The sequence below is a fragment of the Pelodiscus sinensis genome, chromosome 1, assembly GCF_052426305.1.
Source record: "Pelodiscus sinensis isolate ZL-2025 chromosome 1, ASM5242630v1, whole genome shotgun sequence".
NCBI lineage: Eukaryota > Metazoa > Chordata > Testudines > Trionychidae > Pelodiscus > Pelodiscus sinensis.
The window spans coordinates 27,492,676-27,513,892 of NC_143052.1; the positions used below are offsets into that span (position 1 = coordinate 27,492,676).

Genomic DNA, 21,217 nt, shown 5'->3' on the forward strand with positions numbered 1-21,217 from the left:
ACCCGTACTGTTCAATATCTTCATCAATGATGTAGATATTGGGATAGAGAGTATGCTTATTAAGTTTGCAGATGATACCAAACTGGGTGGGGTTGCAACTTCTTTGGAGGATAGGGACATAATTCAAAATGACCGTAGCAAGTTAGAGAAATGGTCAGAGGTAAACAGGATGAGGTTTAATAAAGAGAAATGCAAAGTGCTCCACTTAGGAAGGAACAATCAGTTCCATACATACAAGATGGGAAGCGACTGTCTAGGAAGGAGCATGGCGGAAAGGGATCTAGGGGTCATAGTGGACCACAAGTTGAATATGAGTCAACAGTGTGATGCTGTTGCAAAAAAAGCAAATATGATTCTAGGTTGTATCAACAGGTGTGTTGTAAGCAAAACTCGTGAAGTCATTCTGCCGCTCTACTCTGCACTAGTTAGGCCTCAGCTGGAGTACTGTGTCCAGTTCTGGGCGCCACATTTCAAGAAAGATGTGGAGAAATTGGAAAGGGTACAGAGAAGAGCTACAAGAATGATTAAAGGTTTAGAGAACATGACCTATGAATCCAGGCTTCATGAACTGGGCTTGTTTAGTTTGGAAAAAAGAAGATTAAGGGGGGACATGATAGCGGTTTTCAAATATCTAAAAGGGTGTCACAAGGAGGAAGGAGAAAATTTGTTCCTCTTGGTTTCTGAGGACAGGACAAGGAGTAATGGGCTTAAAGTGCAGCAGGGGAGGTTTAGATTGGACATTAGGAAAAAATTCCTAACTGTCGGGGTGGTCAAATATTGGAATAAATTGCCACGGGAGGTGGTGGAATCTCCCTCTCTGGAGATATTTAAGAACAGGTTGGATAGACATCTGTCAGGGATGGTGTAGACGGAGCTTGGTCCTGCCTTGAGGGCGGGGGGCTGGACTCGATGACCTCTTGAGGTCCCTTCCAGTCCTATTATTCTATGATTCTATGATTAGCTGGTCTTTCACCACACATGCCTACCCCCCCAGCCTGTGGATGCAGATGACATGATGTCATTCTGTTGTCCCACAGGAAATTTTCATTTTATATTTATACACAGGGAGAGAGAGTGAGTGAGCGAGCTACACATCTCTCTTTCCAAAAGTCTATCCCCTAGAATGGTTAGAGTTACCCAGACCTAACTTTTTCAGACACCCCCATAAGATCCCTGTGTTTCAGACTGGTTCCCCCAAATGCCCACTGCCACGCTATTGAGTGAGGGTTCCTTTCAAACCCTACTATAGTTTTTTTGTTATTCCAAGTTTGTGGTCCTTGCGCCTTCTGGTCAACATCAGTCCCGTAGGCTGTGAAGGAGATTGAACCTGTTTTCAGAGCTGATGTTCTGCCACTATCCCTTAATAAGTATTTCCTGAGAAGTCACTTATATAGAGCCTTCTACCTGTTTTCCTAAGTCAGATAAACCCAATATATATTTTTTCCTAGACTGAGCGAGACCAATATATTCATATACCAAACATACATTTAGTCAGGCCAATATTCATTGGTACAGAGTCACGTTCCTTTGCCATACAGGAGAATGACTGTTTAATAACCATTGGACCCTAAGAATGCAGCTCCACTTCATTCTACAACTGGGTTATGGGACCACTGAAAATTAAAAAACATTCTGGAGAGTTTATACTACATTATATATCTTGTTTATAGGACAAGAAATTCAGTATTTTTTTAATTGTAAAAGAATTTTAGCTTTTTAGCTTTTCTTCACTGTTCAGTGACCTGAAATCACTTCTGTGGAATCCATCTGATAAGGTGCCACCTACAACTCTGTATCACTGACAGACACATGGTAGAATGCACCAAACAAACCACTATAATTATGATATCCAGAAAGTACAGTAGGTTAAATTCTATTGTTGGCTATCCTTTAAAATACAGGGGAAATAAAAATATAGATGGAGTGATATTTAAATTTAATTTGAAAAGCAGTGCAAACATATGCTATTTTATGGGGTATCTACATGTCTAACCCTGAAGAACAACAAAAGTAAAATTCCCCTTTCCTTCAGTGGGAATTATGCATATTAAGTCTGGCGTCTAGACTATGTCATGGTCACTGCAGTGTTTAAATGTATTATTGTGGCATAATATACAAGCACATTTTCTTAATTGTGCAAATTGTATACAAAATAAATTAATCAAAACTTCCAGTTATAATTTCCTTAGCTTGAATTTTACAAGAGCTGTTTGCTCAGGAGTTCAAGAATTTGCTGATTGTTACTTTCATTGTACTAAATAAACAAATACACTTTTCAGTTCTGCTGCCATATGGCTGCACTTATGAGTAACAATAAAACTTAAAACCTGCAGAGGAGAAAGACAACAGCAGCAGCCAGATCAGCACACACTTGAGGCAGCGTGCTTCCAGAGCAGATGGGTTAAGCTGCACTCAGGAGAGGCCACTCCACTGTTAGAATGAATAAGGCAATGAGTTCAATACACAAGTGCACTCATATGAAAATAGCATCCCCAAAGAGTTATTGCTCCAGTATAAACAACACATACTCAAAAATATCGTCAGTTTAATCACTGGATACCATTTTTGTCATTCTACGATTTTCAAGGACATTTAGATGATGTCATTTAACCTAAGGGGTAAGCGCTTCCTAAAACACAAAGGCTAACGTCCTCTTATGCCAGTTTTATACAAGCATAACTATTCATAACAACATAATTACTTTTGGTTTATACTAATGTCAGTGAGAGGGAACTTTAGCCCTAAAACTTTTTGTTCTGCAACTAATCTTTTAGTGTGTCCATAATCTTACAATATTAATATGTTATATGCGCATATGTTTCTCTCCACCTTCCCTATCCATCGTCTTCTCTCCTAATTAGACGTATTTGTGTGTGTTAGATTGAAAGCTTTAGGATGCAGGATTCTTATTTCTTACATGTCTATAGAATGCTACACACTTTAATGGAATTGTGTAATCAAAAGCAGTAGTGGTGTAAAAAGACAGACATACCGCGAGAGGCCTCGGATGGTGTCCTGAAAAATGACAGTCTAATTTCTCAGATTCTTCAGCTCCATCCACTTCTCCTTCATCACTGGACAATCTACTGGCTATATCTCCTCCCATGGAAGGCAGTGGCAGTTCTGGTACATAGCTACTGTGGTTTGAAGAACTGTTGCTGTTTATACTATTTGCAGATGATGGTCTAAAAGGAGAAAAAATATTTACAGCCTCAATGCTTTGAAGAAGCTCCATAATCAGTTTGCTAAAACCTCACTGGAGGCCACAACATCTGTTCAAGCTACAAAGTAAATGGCACAAGATATAATAGTGTAGACAGCATAAAAATGATGTAGGGATAATTAAGGAGATTTAAAAAAAATTAAAATACTTTCACAATTCAGCCTTTTACCATTAAATTTGTTTGGATGACATTACATTTGGGGCTCAAAAGGATGATCAGTTTAAGAGGTATAAAAGGCAAAGAAAGTATACTCAAATAACACAGAAAGTAAATGGGACAAAAACTCAAAAACTGACACATGGAACCATTATTCTGTTACTTGCCAAAAAACTAAAACTCTAATTCTGCAATTTTATTTGCTGTGAAATTCCTACCAAAAGTTCAACTAGTTTATTAAATGTAATAATATGCCTGGCTCAGTTTATTTCTAGCTAATTAAGTAAACTGAGATAGCTCTATATACAGGCAGTCCCCGAGTTACGCGGATCCGACTTATGTCGGATCCGCACTTACGAACGGGGCTTTCTCGCCCCGGAGCTCGCAGGCAGCGGGACCGCCCAGAGCGCAGCGGTCCCGCCACCTCGACCTCCGGGGCGAGAAAAACTGCTCCGGGTGCCCCTGGTCTGCTGGGGACCGTCTCCAGCAGACCAGGGACACCCGGAGCAAAGCCGCAGCGGCGGCGGGGTCCCGCGCATCTGAGGCTTTGCCAGAGCAAAGCCTCAGAGGCGCGGCACCCCGCCACCGTGGCTTTGCTCCGGGTGTCCCTGGTCTGCTGGGGGGGGGGGGGGTGCAGCTAGTGCGCCCCCCCCCCAGCAGACCAGGCTTTTGTTGTGGACCCTGGGATAGAGCAGCTGGGGTGCTGCCGGGTTGGTCCTGCAGGGACCTACCTGGCAGCCCAGCTGTTCTGTCCCAGGCTCGAGATTCAGCCGCTGTTGAAACTGATCAGTGGCTGATTCCAGGAAGCTGGTGGCACAGCAATTCTGCCTCCAGCTTCCTGTAGTCAGCCCCTGGTCAGTTTCAGCAGCAGCGGCTGAATCTGGAGCCAGTTCCGACTTACATACAAATTCAACTTAAGAACAAACCTATAGTCCCTATCCTATACGTAACCCGGGGACTGCCTGTAGTAGGATTTTCCCTAGTAGACATCTTTTATCTGGCTTTCCTTAAAACTCTATAAAAATTAATTTAGGATTTTCCAGAATAATGAAGGCTTTTTGCTGGCCACTCCCTGCTCACCTCCCAAAATAATTCCATGCCCCCTCCTGTTCATGGTATTGCCTTCTTTGTCAATAAATATATATGCTTCAAAAATAGTCTAGAAACAGACCATGGGGAAATTCAGTTATAGTCAGTAAAAGTGTGCACCCTATGTGGCCAAGTGTGCATGCGAGCTAGTTTAAAGGTAGAGGGAAATAAATTGTAACTGATAGTCTGAGATTGCCATTTCTCTAGTAAAGTGAATTTACTGCTAAATTGTTTTTCTCTCGGTTTTGTATTCTCTGATTTGGAGAAGTCACATGTGCAAGAATCCAGAGTCCAAATGTGGATTTAGCGAAACAACCATCTGAGCATGAATTGCCCTGATTCATTTAAATGAATTGACTCTAAAATCTATCTATGATATTTTGCATATTAACTTTGCTCACATCTACTAACCATTTTAGCTGGAACATTCAGCTACTTTGTTACTGACAGCAGAGCTTATGGAATAACCGCTCTCCTCGACCCCAAACGCCTGACTATCACAAAGTGATTTAAATATCACTATTAGTGTAATTTATTTACAGGTCCTGGGAGGAGCCCTATGTTAATATTTTGATTATAAAAGAATCCATGTAAATATGGGATGAATATAGCATTATCTGTACACAAGACACAGAGGGACATTTGCTATAGAAGTTTCAGAATACTGTATTCATGTGTTTGAGAAGGCTGCTCACCTAGGAAGTACAGAATTGGATGGTCTAGCTTTTGTAGGAAATGTTACTTTAGGTTCTAGCCCAGAGTTCAGTGAAGATCCTGATAAAGACTCTTGTGCTGGTGTAGGATGGCTCTGATGGGTTTCCCTTAGAGACTGTGGATGCTCTTTGTCTTTTGCAACTTCTTTTTCCCTGGATCGAGCTTTGTGTTCAGCTAGAAGGATGTCAAACTGTTTTTTGCGGCCTGGAACTGCTCGCCGATGGTTAAGTGAATGAGTCTAAAAATAGGATGGTTAAAAAGAATTTGCATATAACATTGTTTGTGAATTCTCTAAATGTCTGAAACACAATTCTAAGAGAAAAAACACCTCTTAAAACGACTTTAGCATTCAAGGCAATAAAATGTTTTTATTCCACATTGCCCTTAATAAACTGAAAAAGTGATTCTCAGGAAGTGACCAATTTATCTTACAGTTATTTGTAGGGACAATTTTCATAACAGAAACCACCCATTTACCTTTTCCAAGACAATAAATAGTATTTTAATAGCTTTACAGGTTGAACCTCAAAAATCCGGCAGGACCACGGATGTTTCTGGATCAGAGAGCCCCGGCACAGGGAGTGTGAACCCCGTCCCTAGGAAGCCCCAGTCGGGCAGGGGAGAAGCGGAGCCGCATGACTGGGGAGCTTTGTCTCTGAGGAGCCCTGGCCAGGCAGCACTGGCAATCATGGTCCCCGGGGATCTCCAGTTGGGTGGGGGAGAAACGGGCCCATGAAAGCTGGGGAGCTCCATTACCGGTGAGCCCTGGCTGGGCGGGGCAGCAGCGGGACCAACAAGCGGGGATCCCCAGTCGGATGGGGCCACCGAGATTAGGGAACTCCATCCCCCGGGAGTTTGGCTGGGTGTTGCAGCAGCAGGATTGGTGAGTGGTAAAAGTGGGGCAGCCAGCAAGCCCCGTCCCCGGGGATCCTCGGTGGCTGGGGAGAAATGGGGCCACAGTGGCTGGGGAGCTCTGTCATCGGGAGCCCCAGATGGCCAGAGCCCAAGTCCAAGCCCTGCAGGCTGGAATCCAGTGGTAGTGGGTCTGGAGCAGAGCCAACTGCAGGGAGAAGGAGCATCCTGGGAGGCCAGTGGCAGGAGACCTCCCCATATCTGGCAAATTCCGCTATTCAGGATGGGTCAGGTCCCGAGGGTGCTGGACAAGGGAGGTCCAACCTGTACTAAAATTCTATCTAGAGCACAGTAATTGCAGCCTTCCTGCTACCTATTTATTTACCATAAATAATTACATATGGTTGGACTGGCAAATGTATAAGTATATATCAAGTATATATTCAAGCACATTGCCCTGTTCCCTTCTACAGACCAACAGCAGATGTGTGTCTTACACTGTTGTTTCAGTCATTGTGAGTCTTTTAGCCATGTAAGCAGCTCTCAAATAATTTATAATACATTTCATCTTAACTATAAGTAGACCATGTAACAGTGCTGATGCATATATTAACCACAAATCAGTGTTTCAGCAATACGACTGAGTGCATGTAAAGAAACTGTAATGCCCTTTGCATCACAAATAACAAGGAAAACCTTCTTTGTCAAAAATATCAGTGGAATGATGTAGATGCTCTGATTCATCAAAGAAACAGAATAGAATTACTTTAGCAAGAATTACCTGTGGATAGTGTCTGAATACCATACCCATTGTCTGTAAGACAGGAGCAGGTATGACCTCTCAAATTACCGTGGTGGGATTTTAAACTACAACAAAGCATCTGATATTTTATCTTCTGAGAAAAGTACCTTGCAGGTGAGTGATCTTGTGCAAGGTTTCTTTGTTTCAGGATCCAGTACTCCACAGTGTTTATTTGGGTCAAATTCTCTTTCTGTTTGGGAAAAAAGAAAAGAAAAGATTGTCTCAATAATACATGTTTTTAAATAGATGTGTCAATTAAAATTGCTTCCTAGAAAATATGTAATTTTGTAAGGGGCTGCAGTAAGCTGTGCCTAGTTATTCACCCAGGCCCAATTTGAATCATCCTGACCTACACCAGTGAAGCATCTCTTGTACCACATGCATGGCTGAGACAATTCTGTTCTCTCCTTTCCCTGCACGTGGTTCCCATCAGTAAAAGCAGGATTTCATTTACAGAATTCAGAAAACTTGCTAGTACATTAGGGAACACTTCACTTGACAAAAGTGAAGTAGTCTTTTGTGAGTAGTGTCACTATTACAAGTCAGAGATATGGGCAAGAGAATGGGGCTTGACAAAAGGGTCCAAGTACCAGAGTAAGCGAAGTATCTGAGTTAAATCCTACTACAGTAGAACCCCAGAATGATGAACACACTGGGAATCAATGTTGTTTAGAACCTTGAAATGTTCATAACTCTGTACAAAATATTATGATTTTTCTTTCAAAAGTTCACAATTTAACATTGATTTAACACATCTTTGAAACTTTACTGTGCAGAAGAAAATGCTGCTTTTTCTTTATTTTGCAGAAGTTAACATTTAACAGAGTATTGCACAATATTTGCCATTTTTTGGTTGCTGCTGCTGCCTGATTGTGTACTTCAGGTTCCAAATGAGGTATGTGGTGGACTGGTCTGTTCGTAACTCTGAGGTCCTTCTGTAATGACTACCACTGTGGCCACTAAGGCAAACATTTTCCATATATGACCATTGATTTTCTGTCTCTGGGTATGTCTACACTACAAAGTTAGTTCGAACTAACGGACGTTAGTTCGAACTAACTTTCATAGGCACTACACTAGTGCTCCGTTAGTTCGAATTTAATTCGAACTAACGGAGCGCTTAGTTTGAACTAGGTACACCTCATTCCACGAGGATTAAGCCTAGTTCAAACTTACTAGTTCGAATTAAGGGCTGTGTAGACCCTTAATTCGAACTAGTGGGAGGCTAGCCCTCCCCAGCTTTCCCTGGTGGCCACTCTGGCCAACACCAGGGAAACTCTATTGCCCCCCTCCCGGCCCCGGAGCCCTTAAAGGGCCACGGGCTGGCTACGGGGTTTGTGCCAGTTGCAAGGCTGCCAGCACCCGTGCCAGCACACCCAGCAGCTGACACCCCATGAGCCAGCGACCCGATGCCCCCCACCCCTTCCCCTCTTCCCGGGACCAGCCTGGCGGCTCCCAGGACCCTGCCCGGGGCCACAAGAGGCAGGCGCCCGCGTGGTCTAGTGCCGAGATCGTGGACCTCATCGAGGTTTGGTGGGAAGCCTCCAATGTCCACGATCTTCACACTAGCCACAGGAACGTGGCAGTCTATGGCCGCATGGCTGCCAGCCTGGCTGCCAGCGGCCACCAGCGCAGCCGGGAGCAGGTGCGCTGTAAAATTAAGGACTTGCGGCAGTCCTACTCCCGGGCCTGCCTGCCAGGGGCCGACCTGGAGGCGTGCCCCCACTTCCAGGCTCTGGACCGCATCCTGGGGGCTCATGCAGTCCCTCACCCCCGGGAGGTGATAGACCCCGGGGCAGAGGGACCGCTCCCAGAGACGGAGGAGGAGGAGGAGGAGGAGGAGGAGGGCTCCGAGAGCCAGGAGCCTGCCGGCAGCCTGCTCAGGACTCCCAAGGCACCTCACAGAGCCGCTCGCCTGTGTCATCAGAGGCCGGGGAGGCGTCCACATGTGAGTACCATCATGCTCCCCTTATGTGTACGGGGGGCTGGGGTGAGAGGGAGCCCAGGGACCGTGCGCCTGGGCCTTGCCCACCACGGAGCAGCAGCTGGGGATCCTGCAGGGGCCCTGGCCTTGCAGAGGGGAGCTGGGTTTCACACACCTGGGCCCCTGGGGTAATTGACTGCTGTTCTTGTTTCACCACAGCCGCAGCACCTGGGCCTGCAGGGCGCACCACCACGCCTGCAGCAGCTGCCCGTGCCCGGGCAAGCAGGAGAGCCAGGAACCAAGAGGACTACCAGAGGCGGCACCTCCAGTTCCTGGAGCACCAGCTCCGCACCCAGGACCACTGGGTCCAGGAGGACCTGAGGCTGCGCCGGAGGAGCTTGGAGGCACTGGAGGAGCAGGGCCGTGCCCTGCGAGGCCACCTCCAGAGCCTGCTCGACCGCTTCCCAATTCCTCCTGCTCCGGCTCCTGCTCCTGCTCCCCCTCCTGCTTCCTCTGCTCCCCCTTCTGCTCCTGCTCCTGCTTCCTCCACACCCCCCGTCCCTCCTGCCCCACCCTCCACAACCATTCCCCACCAACGCCCCCGGACCCGCAGTGTTGCGAGACAGGAGAGGCAGCCAGACCCCCAACCCTGAGCTTTCCTTTCCCTTCCTCCCTTCCCTCCCCTTCCAGCTCCCTCGTCCCAGGTTTCCCCCTCTCCTCTCCCACCCTCCTTCCTCCCTCTCCCCACCCCAGTTATGTTAAATAAAAAGACGTTTTTGTTTGAAAAACAGGTGTCTTTATTTGACAGTAGGTAGGGAGGGGAAAGGGGAAGGGAGGTAGGGTGGAAGAAGGCCCCAGTGGGGCATGCAGGGAGAGGTCAGTCCTCCTCCTCCACCAGGAAGCTCTCCCGCAGGGCTTCCCGGATCCGGACGGCCCCCTGCTGGGCTTCCCGGATGGCGGCGGTGCGGGGCTGACCGTAGTGGCCAGCCATGCGGTCAGCCTCAGCCATCCAGGCTGGCAGGAAAGCCTCCCCCTTTCTCTCACATAAATTGTGGAGCACACAACATGCTGCCACCATGGGAGGGATATTATGCTCGGCCAGGTCCAGACGGGTGGGGAGGCATCGAAAGCGGGCTTTCAGTCGCCCGAAGGCCCCCTCCACCACGATGCGGGCCCTGGTCAGCCTGGCATTGAAGGCCTGGCGGGAGGGATTGAGGTGCCCCGTGTACGGCTTCATCAGCCACGGCTGCAGTGGGTAGGCGGCATCCCCCACCAGGCACACGGGCATGTCCACGTCCCCGACCCTGATGTGGCGGTCGGGGAAGAAGGTCCCGGCCTGCAGCCGCTGGCACACGGAGGAGTTGCGGTACACCCGGGCGTTGTGTGCTTTGGCGGACCAGCCCACATTAATGTCCGTGAACTGTCACCGGTGGTCACACACAGCCTGCAGGAGGATGGAGAAGTATCCCTTGCGGTTCACGTAACGGGACGCCTGGTGTTCCGGGGCACGGATGGGGATGTGCGTCCCGTCGATGGCCCCCCCGCAGTTGGGGACGCCGAGGGCGCCGAATCCCCGGATGACGGCGTCCGGGTCGGCGAGGCGGACCACCCTGCAGAGCAGCACCCGGTTGATGGCCTTGACCACCTGCAGAGAGACACAGCAAAGCGCCAATCAGTGGGGCGCCCAGGTGGCTGGGAGCATTCGTGCCCTGGCAGTGCCCCGCACCCCACTCCTGGAAGCAACCCCCCTGGCGGCGTGTAGTACGGCTGGGACAGACCGACCCCTCCGGTGCGGGGCGCTTTCACCTCCTCCCGCCCCCTCCTTTGTCCCTGGGGTGGCCCATCCCCTCCTTGCAGCCCCCTTTCCCCCCGGCGCAGTGGCCGATGAGTGCCATACCTGCATGAGCACCGCTCCGACGGTGGATCTCCCCACGCCGAACTGGTTCCCGACGGATCGGTAGCTGTCCGGCATGGAAAGGTTCCAGAGGGCGATGGCCATCCGCTTCTGGAGGGGGATGTCGGGCCTCATGCGAGTGTCCCTTCTGCGCAGAGCAGGGGCGAGCCACTTGCAGAGCTCCAGGAAGGTGTCCCTCCTCATCCTGAAGTTCTGGGTCCACTGTCGGTCTTCCCAGCGCTCCAGGACGATGCGGTCCCAGCAGTCGCTGCTGGTGTCCAGACGCCAGATGTGGCGGGGCACGCCAGTGCCGGGGCACCGCCGCGGCTCCTCCACGGCCCCCAGGGCGGCCAGGTGGAGAGGCAGGGGGCTGACGTGCACCAGGTGGTGCCAGGCAGCCTCGAGCCATTGCTGGCAGGCTTGCAGCAGCAAGTCCAGAAAGTGCACCAGAAAGTGCAGGGCGAGCTCTGGCTCCATGTTGCCACCTGCGGCGGCGGCCCCGAAGGGAAGCACCGACACAGACGGGCACAGAGACCAACGCTTTGCTGTCCCTCGGCGAGGTTGGCAAGCAAGCAGGAAAAGCTGAGAACCGGCTGTCCGGGGGGGGGGTCCCTTTAAGCACGAGCCTCAGATAGCCTCAGACAGCAGCCACACAACGCAACTACTGACCTGATGCCCTGCCAGAACCGGTTTCAGCTGCCCTTAAATGCGCCCCTGCATCCAATCAGTGTGGACGCGCTAGTTCGAATTAGCAAAATGCTAATTCGAACTAGTTTTTAGTTCTAGATGCGTTAGTTCGAATTAGCTTAGTTCGAATTAACTAATTCGAACTAAGTTAGTTCGAATTAGCGCTGTAGTGTAGACATACCCTCTCAAATCTTTGGGTAGCCAGCTGAAGACACCTACTACTGACTCTTTGCTGCAGCTCCCAGTTAAGTTCAACTGGGAGTAGCAAGTGTGTAGAATCTCTGAAGCATCAGGCTAATAGATATCTCAAGTTGTGCACTAAAAAACTGAATCACTCATAATTATAAGCTACATTTGAAAGTTTTGGCCTAAATCTGTCTCTTCTTCACTAGTTGTAAAAATGGGTTTACTTATTTTTATTTTCCTATTCCACAGGAGCACTAAGAAGCTAACTTAAAGTTTGCAATCCATTTTGAAAAGAAAAAGAATCTCCCTGAGTTCCAAAAATTATTAGCAATACTAAACATCCATTGAGAAATTCATTTTGGTTTATTTAATGCTAACTGTACAAGATTTATATATTCTATTATATTTCATTTTGTACATCTCACCCAGAATTTAAGTATAATGGGTTTACACTTCCCTTCCCTCTGTTTTGATAGATATATGCACAGCTATGTGTATTCTACTGCCACATACATAATGGAAGAAACAGCTCTGTCATTTAACAATTTCCTCAACTCTAGATTCTAGAATTGTGCAATTTTCAGAATGCCACTGGTAAATTCTTTCAATATACAGAAAGCCTTTAATTTAAGATTTAGAAATGATTTATAAACAGTAAATCTCAACATCCCAGCTGAGATAGGTATGAATTATCCATATTTTATAAGCGGGCAAACTGAGGCACTCAATGAAGTTATGAGACTTACTGAAAGCTAGCTGCATGTCAGTGGCAGAGCTGGGAGCAGAATGTGATTTCTGACTCCCACTACTTGAAACAGATATACAACATTTGCTTCCTAGATAGACTAGTGACTGACAGATCTGAGTACTGAGTTACACATATTTTAGTAGTAAACAGAATGTTAAATCAGTATTTATGTTGTTGGCTCCTGGTTAAAGGGACATGGCAGAAAGGGGGGGAGGGGTACAAGGCATTCCAGAGCAGGTGCACAGCACTATTTCTGTGGTCAGCACCATCACTGTTAGAAAACCACAATGGCAATGAAGTCTGCCCTGAGTTGTGGACGCTGCTGTGGCCCTTGAGTGTACAGTAAATAAGATGAAACTCCAAAAATATTCTTAATACATCAAAATATATGTTCACAAGCCAATCGTATGAGTCACTTAAGTTATGTGATTAAATGTATAGACATCGTTGTAGGCTCATTTACATAATCTCCTTTTCCCCTGACTTTAAAATAAACTGTACTGACAAACTGTAACCAAAAAGAACTAGGGATGTAAGAGAGTAGTCAATTAGTCAACTACTAGCATTCCTCCCCTCCTTGCTGCCTCTATATCAGAGGTAGCGGGGGTGGAGAGAAGCAGGAGCCGATGCTGGGGGGAGGAGGGGGAGCAAGCTTAAAAGCCGGTTCTTCCCAGCCCTGTCTCTGTCTGCCATCCTGCTGCCTCTATTAGAGGCAGCAGCATGGGGGGGAGGGGATGCTGCTTTGGCAGCAGCTCCTGTCTGCGGGAGGTCCCAGCTACTAAATTTAGGAGCCAGGTGGGCAGGCAGCCCAGCTCAGTCTCTGCTCACACTAGGTTGGGGACCAAACCCTGATGTGGCTCTGCAATTTAAAATGCAATAAGAGCTGGGGGCAGGCTGCCTGGCTCCTACTGCCTTTTAAATTGCAGAGCCTCAGCAGGGTTTTGTCCTGCCATGATCCAGGACTGAGCTGGCTGCCTTCCCCTACCGAGTAATTGAATAGTTGATACAAATTCTATTGACTACCCAATTACTGAAATAACCTAATTTTAACATCCCTAAAAAGAACCACAAGAGAAACTCAAATATGCCTTCAAGCAAAAAGCCGGAGTGAACAGACAAGCCTTGCCATGTGCCCTGAACTCTGTAAGGGTATGTCTACACTACCCTCCTAGTTCGAACTAGGAGGGTAATGTATGAATACCGCACTTGCTAATGAAGCCCGGGATTTGAATTTCCCGGGCTTCATTAGCATAAGCGGGGAGCCACCATTTTTAAATCCCCGCTGCTTCGAACCCCGTGCAGCGCGGCTACACGGGGCTCGAACTAGGTAGTTCGGACTAGGGTGCCTATTCCGAACTACCGGTACACCTCGTTTCACGAGGAGTAACGGTAGTTCGGAATAGGCACCTAGTCCGAACTACCTAGTTCGAGCCCTGTGTAGCCGCGCTGCACGGGGTTCGAAGCAGCGGGGATTTAAAAATGGCAGCTCCCCGCTTATGCTAATGAAGCCCGGGAAATTCAAATCCCAGGCTTCATTAGCAAGTGCGGTATGCATACATTACCCCGCTAGTTCGAACTAGCGGGGTAGTGTAGACATACCCTAAGATCAAACTGTGGGACCAACATAGAAGCATATTCAATAACCAAGAGTGCTCCACTCAAAACATTAGCCCTCCAGCCTCAGGAACACACCAAACTGGGAACTGTCAGAAATTCCTGACTGATAAAACTACAAGGATGGAATATGAGGAAAAAGGCAGTGCCTAAAATAGCCAGGTCCCAAAACAGGTAGGGCTACAGAATTGTAAACCAACATCCTGATTCCCAGTCAGAAAAACTAGAAGCCTATGTGACCTATAGAGCAATGACATAATACATTCCATGCAAGGAACACTGCTAAGTAAGCAGATAAACCACATTTTCTCCCGTTGAGCTAACTTTCCAAGAGTGGCCATGTATACTAAATTGCTCCATGGTGAAGTCCATGTCTAAGAGGAAAGATCACCACCTTCTTGCCAAGCTATGATAAAAATAGAGTTCTTGGATTCCCAGTGTCCATTTTGTCAAGTCAGAGTCCTGGTTGTAAATGTGATCTTGGATTGTCAAAGATCTGCTTTGGCATAACTGGGCATGCTGCAGGGTTGACATACTGAGCCTCCAAAATGGAAGAGTTAAGCATTCCTCTGGGGAAGCTGCAGTGGGTGTCTTAGAGGAACACTGGCCTCAGCAGACTGAAGAAGAGGGAGTAAGGACTACAACCTATAGCCACAGCTTGCAAATTAGCAGGTAGTCTTATTTAGATGGGCCTTTAGTTCTCTAACTTTGGCCATATATCGGGGCTGGAATTGAAAAAGGTTATTTTTCCCAGATTGAGTTCTTCTAGTCACCCTTAGAAGACCCTGATCCCCCGAGACTGCCTCTCGTAGCTCTCCAAGCTGGCTGCCTCTCTCCATGCCCAGAGCTTTGCCACAGGGAGGACAGCATCCTCACTGACTACCTGCAACAAGAGCCAGCCATCAGCTGCAGAAAGAGCTTTATCCTCACTCAAGGTTATAGGGCAAAGAGAGAGAGAGCAGGCTCTGAGAAGGAAGTAAAACTGATGAAACAAACAGTTTAAGCCATTGCCAGGACTGAAAACCACAAGCCCTGCCGCAGCAAGAGATAGAGACAAATATGAAAACCCCCCTGTTCACTGTGCATAAAACGAGTATATTAAGTCCTGGGTATACTCCAAAGAATCATTCACTAGCCCTCCATTCATTAGCTCAGCCTGTGCCAGATAATGTATAACAGTGGTCAGAAACCAATGATATTGAGGGACAACCTGTATAACACACTTTGGGTACGTCTAAACTAGCCCCCTAGATCAATCTAGGGAGGCTAAAGAGGGCGACCGAAATTGAAAATCAAGCCCAGGATTTAAATATTCTGTGCTTGATTTGCATGTTCCCGGCCAGTCACCATTTTAGAAATTGACTAGCCTGAAGTAACTGCCCGTGTCTACACGCGGCAGTGAAACGGGATTCCGATTTAAAGCCCTAACTCAAATTAGCTGGTATTCCTCCTGCAATGAGGTTTTACCAGCTAATTTGATTTAGGGGTTTTAAATCAGAATCCTGTTTCACTGCCATGTGTAGATGCGGGCAGTTACTTCGGGCTAGTCAATTTCTAAAATGGCGACCGGCTGGGAACATGCAAATCAAGCGCGGGATATTTAAATCCCGGGCTTGATTTGCAATTTCGGTCACCCTCATTAGCCTCCCTAGATTGATCTAGGGGGCTAGTGTAGACGTACCCTATGGTTCTAGACTGTGATGACCTCTTCAGAATAGAATAGGGGTAGAAATGTAGCCATGTTAGTCTGTTGTAGCTGAAACAAAATACAGGTCTATGTAGCACTTTAAAGACTAACAAGATGGTTTATTAGATGATGAGCTTTCGTGGGCCAGACCCACTTCCTCAGATCAAATAATGGAAGAAAATAGTCACAACCATATATACCAAAGGATACAATTTAAAAAAATGAACACACACAATTTGTCCTTTTCATGTGTGTTCATTTTTTTTAAATTGTATCCTTTGGTATATATGGTCATGCCAATTTTCTTCCACTATTTGATCTGAGGAAGTGGGTCTGGCCCACGAAAGCTCATCATCTAATAAACCATCTTGTTAGTCTCTTCAGAATAGTTATTCACTGTAATGACTGTACATATGCAGTAAATATGTATAATTCCAACACTGAGGTGTACAACACTAGTAGTCCTCTGTGGAGCAAGGCTGAAAGCTCAGAGACTGAGCCCATCAGCAAGTGCTTGTCTGGTAGCTTGTTAGCTTGAATTAGCACACTTGGGTTACTCCACAGGAGCTAGCCTAGGTCAACTGAGAGTGGGGTGAGAGCAATCACATTGCAAAACAACACTCTAGCTACACCGAGTGATCAGATTAGAAGATGATTGTGATCTGCTGCATCCCCACTGCATTATTAGTTTCAGCATCAGCAGTACAGGAGCTTCAATCCAGCTCCCTTACCGGCTTGCTGTCCTGTGTCTACTTAAAGGTAAAACCCGAGTTACAGCTTGAGCAAACAGTGCAGTGAAGACAAGCTCCCATTGCCCAGAAAAGAGAGATCTAAGCAGAATTTGTAACTAAAGCGACTCAAAATTGTCATGTTTTCTCAAGCCATTCTTTCTATTGGTATCTTAAAGTGTTTTCTGGCAGGACCGAATGCTAAGGTTACCAGATGGCTTTCAAAAAAATACCGAACACACATGATCTCAGAACATGAGTGTGGGGGTGGGGTGGGGCGGGGCGGGTCTGGTCGGGAGGGGGTCGGTGGGAGCAGGGCTGAACGCGGTAGTGGGGGGATGGCCGGTGGGAAGCAGGGCTGACCAGGAAGAGGTTGAGGGGAGCAGAGCTGGCCGGGGGGGAACCGGCTGGTGGGAAGCAGGTCGGGAGGAGTTGGGCTGACCTGGGCTCACGCAGATCCTGGGGTGCTGCCCATCCCACGCACAGTCCTGGCAGGGTGCATGGGCGAGTCCAGCCTCGGGGATTCCACCCCGCCCCCCTTCTCTCTACTGTGTAGCTGCGTACTGCCTGGCTGGTAGACACGCTCATGCGGTACGCAATTACATACTGATACTCATGATCAGGGCTCGACAAATCGCTGTTTCTTCTCGCCCGTGGCGAGTAGATTTCAGCCGGTCGCCCCATTCACCGGCAGCGCACACATGCACAATGCGGGACTTGCGCATGTGCAAAGCAGGGCTGGTGATTAGATTTTGCTGCCGTTTGTCAAGCCCTGCTCATGATAACAATAAAACTTACTTAATTTGAAAATTTGTTTCCTAATTTGTTTTCCGGACAGAAAGCTCAAATACCGGACTGTCCGGTTCAAAACCGGACACCTGGCAATCCTACCTAATGCATAGTATTTGTTCACCAGAATCATAAATTAGATCCTAGTAAATGAAACTTTAGTTTAAAAAAGATAAATGATTTGTTTATGCTAAATACTTTCCACTTTATTGAATTTTGATAAGGTCAGTTACAAAATTTTAGGACAGAAGTTTTCCTGCATGCCACCTCTTGAACTAGTTGAGAAAGAAGACACCACAGTAAATGCTTTAGCGCAATGCCACTGTTCATACTACACACAGTCTTAGAAAACACATCTTGCCTGGTTTTGGAATCAAGTAATTTTAACAAGATCATAAACACTATCAAAGATGAGAAAATTAAAAAGTCTAAAAATCCTGGGTTATACTTTAAATCAAGTGCAAATATAGAATTCATCTTTATAAATTAATTTATAACTCATAAGCGATGTCACATCACACATTTGGGAAACAGAATCAACTAACTTTCTATCAAGTGCAGAGCCTGATGTGGATAGCACTGCCAATAGCAAAATTAGACTGTCAATTTATACAAGGAATCTCCTGCCCAAATCTCAGTGGAGGTATAGACCTTGTGCAGCTTCTGATGCAGTAAACTTGATTCAGTTACTTTTTCTGGAAAAATCTAGCACAGGCATTTTGTTCTCCTTCATTTAGAACAAAAATATGTTTTCTGCTTTTGGGGGCAAATTCTCTGCCCACAGTCCTGCAACTTCCTTGGATCAGCTCTAGGGAAAAATCCTCCCCCAAGGCTATAAGGCAGTAGGCATTTTGTAATTGCTACTGAATCCTTAAGTGACAGTTTCTTCCATGATGCTTTTCTTGCTCCACTTTTGGATTTGCAGACTGACAGATCAATAGGCCCATATCCTGCCTTCTCATCACAGATAAGGCTATGCAGGTCATGACCAGTGTTCCCTCTAAGCTACTCAGCAGCACAGTTTCACAGGTGATTAATCAGCCCTGCCCAGTTAAAGGCGCAGGGTTCTATGCACTGAACTGACTGACTAGGCAGCATGTACAGGATGGGGCTGATTAATCACCCGTGAAGCTGCCCACCTTGACGGAACACTGGTCATGACCACAGCTTGTATGGCTTCCCCAAATCCTACTTCCTCCTCGCTATTAAGAGAAACCAGACACCAGTTTTGTTGTGTGTGCGCAGGTACCTAAAGCATCTGTTGAGTCAGTGCAAAGTGATGGGAAAAAAAGCTAGAAACATGAGAGCTTTTTTTCTTCAGATTATCACTAAGGTGAATCATCACTGGGTTTTGTCATCTGCTACTGTCCAATTTGTAAGTTCTCAGCAATTTTGAGTTTATAAATTACAATAATGCAGAATATAACTAAAGAAAGCAAACCATTGTGACATCAGAGGTAACTCAACCAGTCATCACCCTTACTCTATAGCTAAAATGCATGCACATTTTCATTGGCTGAATTGGGGACACTGCATACCTTATGCGATCCAACTACCATGCCCATATACCCAATTGCCACCTGCACAAACCAGCACCACTCATATAACACAACCAACATGCACAACTAACCCATACTCACATAGTCCACTGACAAGACATACACCTCTTATTTTCAATCCCCACAAACCAACATACTTCTCCTAGCACAACACAACCCCCACATAAATCAACACAATCACCCACACAACAACAAAAGCAGCATATGCAATAATCCCAAACATCACTCTGGAGGCCTACAATGTCTGTTGAGTCAATATGAAGTGATGAAAACAGCTACAAGCAAGGTAGAGAGTTTTTCTGTTTCAGATTTCACCAGATTCAATCATCACCATGATTCTGTCTGTTATTGGCCCGTATTTAAGCTCTCAGGCACTTTTGGCTGTTTTACAACTTGATGAATTGCAGCCATCTGACAGCATGGGTTCTCAGCTACAAAATTCATATTAATGCCTCAAATCTCACGTATTCAACTGGAGTGATTTGAAAACATTACTAAGTCTTCGTAAATTGATCATTATTACACTGATCTTACAAATTTGTAAAATACGGCTGAAATAGACAGCTTGTTGCCTTTTATTTTATTGCATTTATTCCCTAGATATTCTACGCTTTATATGCTGGGCAACTGAGGACAAAGAATTAAACACCAGGTTAATTCTAAGCCAAAATGAACTTTTATTTTGTAAAGGAAATATGTTATCCATATGGCAAGAGCATGCAAGTCATATTAAAAACAGCATCCTACAGAAACATAGCTACAGCATATAACAATATATTACTCCTCAGCTGCAAAAATTATTAATGAAGAATGATAGACTATCTCAAAAGGCGCACTACAACATCACTCACCTGAAAGTCTTTTGTAAGGCTTGTTACTGCTTTTAGTGCCGTTTTGGTGTTTCTTGTCTATTGAAGGAGCTAGAATTCCTTTGCCGTTCAGAATCTTTTCTGGTGATGGTGATACTGACTTAGATGTCAAAGCAGAATTAACCAAAGTTGGAGCAGGTATGGTGGATGAAGAGGCTGAGGAGGAGGTGATGGTGGTAGTGGTTGCAGAATTCATTTTAACATTGGCACCATCTGCCTTCACTAGGTTAGGAATTTTCTCTAGACTGACTACAGGAACAGGAACACTGCAAAACCAAAGAAAGAGTCTTCAAGTTGTATTTTCTGTATGACAGGATTTATCGTTTTTGACTTAGTCTGCATTTTATTTTGAATTATACAGAGTTATATATGAATTTCTAAATTAAATCACATGATTTCCTTGGACCAGACTAAAATGAGATACCTTGCAAACATGTAATATCTCTTTCAATCAGGTATTTACATAAATGGCCATTTTCAAAGCATGAAGTTTTGAGAACCAATTGTAAGGATCAAGCTATGTATTTTTCCTTTTTAAGATCAGTTTTCCCCACTATTTATAATTCCTCTTTAGAATCTTGAAATTTAAAATTAGGCTTTTTATATAAAGATTTTATCTCTCCATACTTTTTTTTTGTCTGTACAGAGTTCATCATGATTGTATGCTTTGCATTGGTAATATTAACATTAATAAATATCTGCAAAACATAGAATCATAGACAACAAGAACTGGAAGGGACCTTGAGAGGTCATCGAGTCCATTCTCCTGCACTCACAGCAGGACCAAGCAGCATCTAGATCATCCCTGACAGATGTTTATCTAACCCACATGATAAGTCACATGATAGAGATTCCACAACCTCCCTAGGCAATTTATTCCAGTGCTTAACCACCCTGACAGTTAGGAAGTTTTTCTTAATGTTCAACCTAAACATCCCATTACACAATTTAAGCCCATTGCTTCTTGTCCTATCATCAAAGATTAAGGAGAATAATTTTTCTCCCTCCTTCTTGTAACATGCTTTTAGATACTTAAAAGCTGTTATGTCCCCTCTCAGTCTTCTCTTTTCCAAACTAAACAATTCCAGTTATTGTAATATTTCCTCATAGGTCATGTTTTCTAGATCTATAATCATTTTTGTTGCTTTTCTCTGGACCTTCTCTAATTTCTCCACATCTTTCCATAAATGTGGCACCCAGAATTGGACACAGTACTCCAGTTGAGACTCCCAAAAGTTTACAGGTATTTGGGGTACTAGAAGGAAAGAGGTCACATTTTGGACTTGGTAACTTTAGCAGTCTCTCTTAAGATATATTACAAACGCTGATGAGTTTAGCAAACCCTAAAATATATTTTAATATTTTAAGAATTAATAACTAAACTATTGTTTTTCTTTCTAGAATAAGCTCAGCAATAATTAGCTCTGTATAATTTGATCTTTCTAACTGTATTTTTATGGCATTAACAAATGTAACATTCTAAATTCAATAGCAAGAAAGAGAGCAAGACTGGATTTTTTTTAAAAAAAAGTTTAATACAAAAGTTTATTTTAATCCTAAAATGCTTTCGCTTTACTGGTTGACATGCAGATGAGCAGACATAAAGTGAAGACATACACTTTTTGTCCATGCAACATCGACCCTCACACTGCCTGCCAGCTTCCTACCTCCAGCTCAGAAAAGCCAATCCCAGGA

General features: G+C 45.5%; 1 protein-coding gene across 7 annotated transcripts in view; it reads right to left on the minus strand.

Moving 5' to 3' along the window:
- Positions 1–21,217, minus strand: part of ATXN7L1 (ataxin 7 like 1) — a 203,467-nt gene that overhangs the window by 30,712 nt on the left and 151,538 nt on the right. For all 7 annotated transcript variants that reach the window (XM_075909853.2, XM_075909983.2, XM_075909922.2 and 4 more), the window contains 4 exons: positions 19,505–19,788; positions 6,945–7,027; positions 5,165–5,421; positions 2,993–3,185 (listed from right to left, as the gene is read on the minus strand). In XM_075909853.2, coding sequence (XP_075765968.2) covers positions 2,993–3,185; positions 5,165–5,421; positions 6,945–7,027; positions 19,505–19,788 — 817 coding nt within the window. The remainder of the gene's footprint in view (positions 1–2,992; positions 3,186–5,164; positions 5,422–6,944; positions 7,028–19,504; positions 19,789–21,217) is intronic.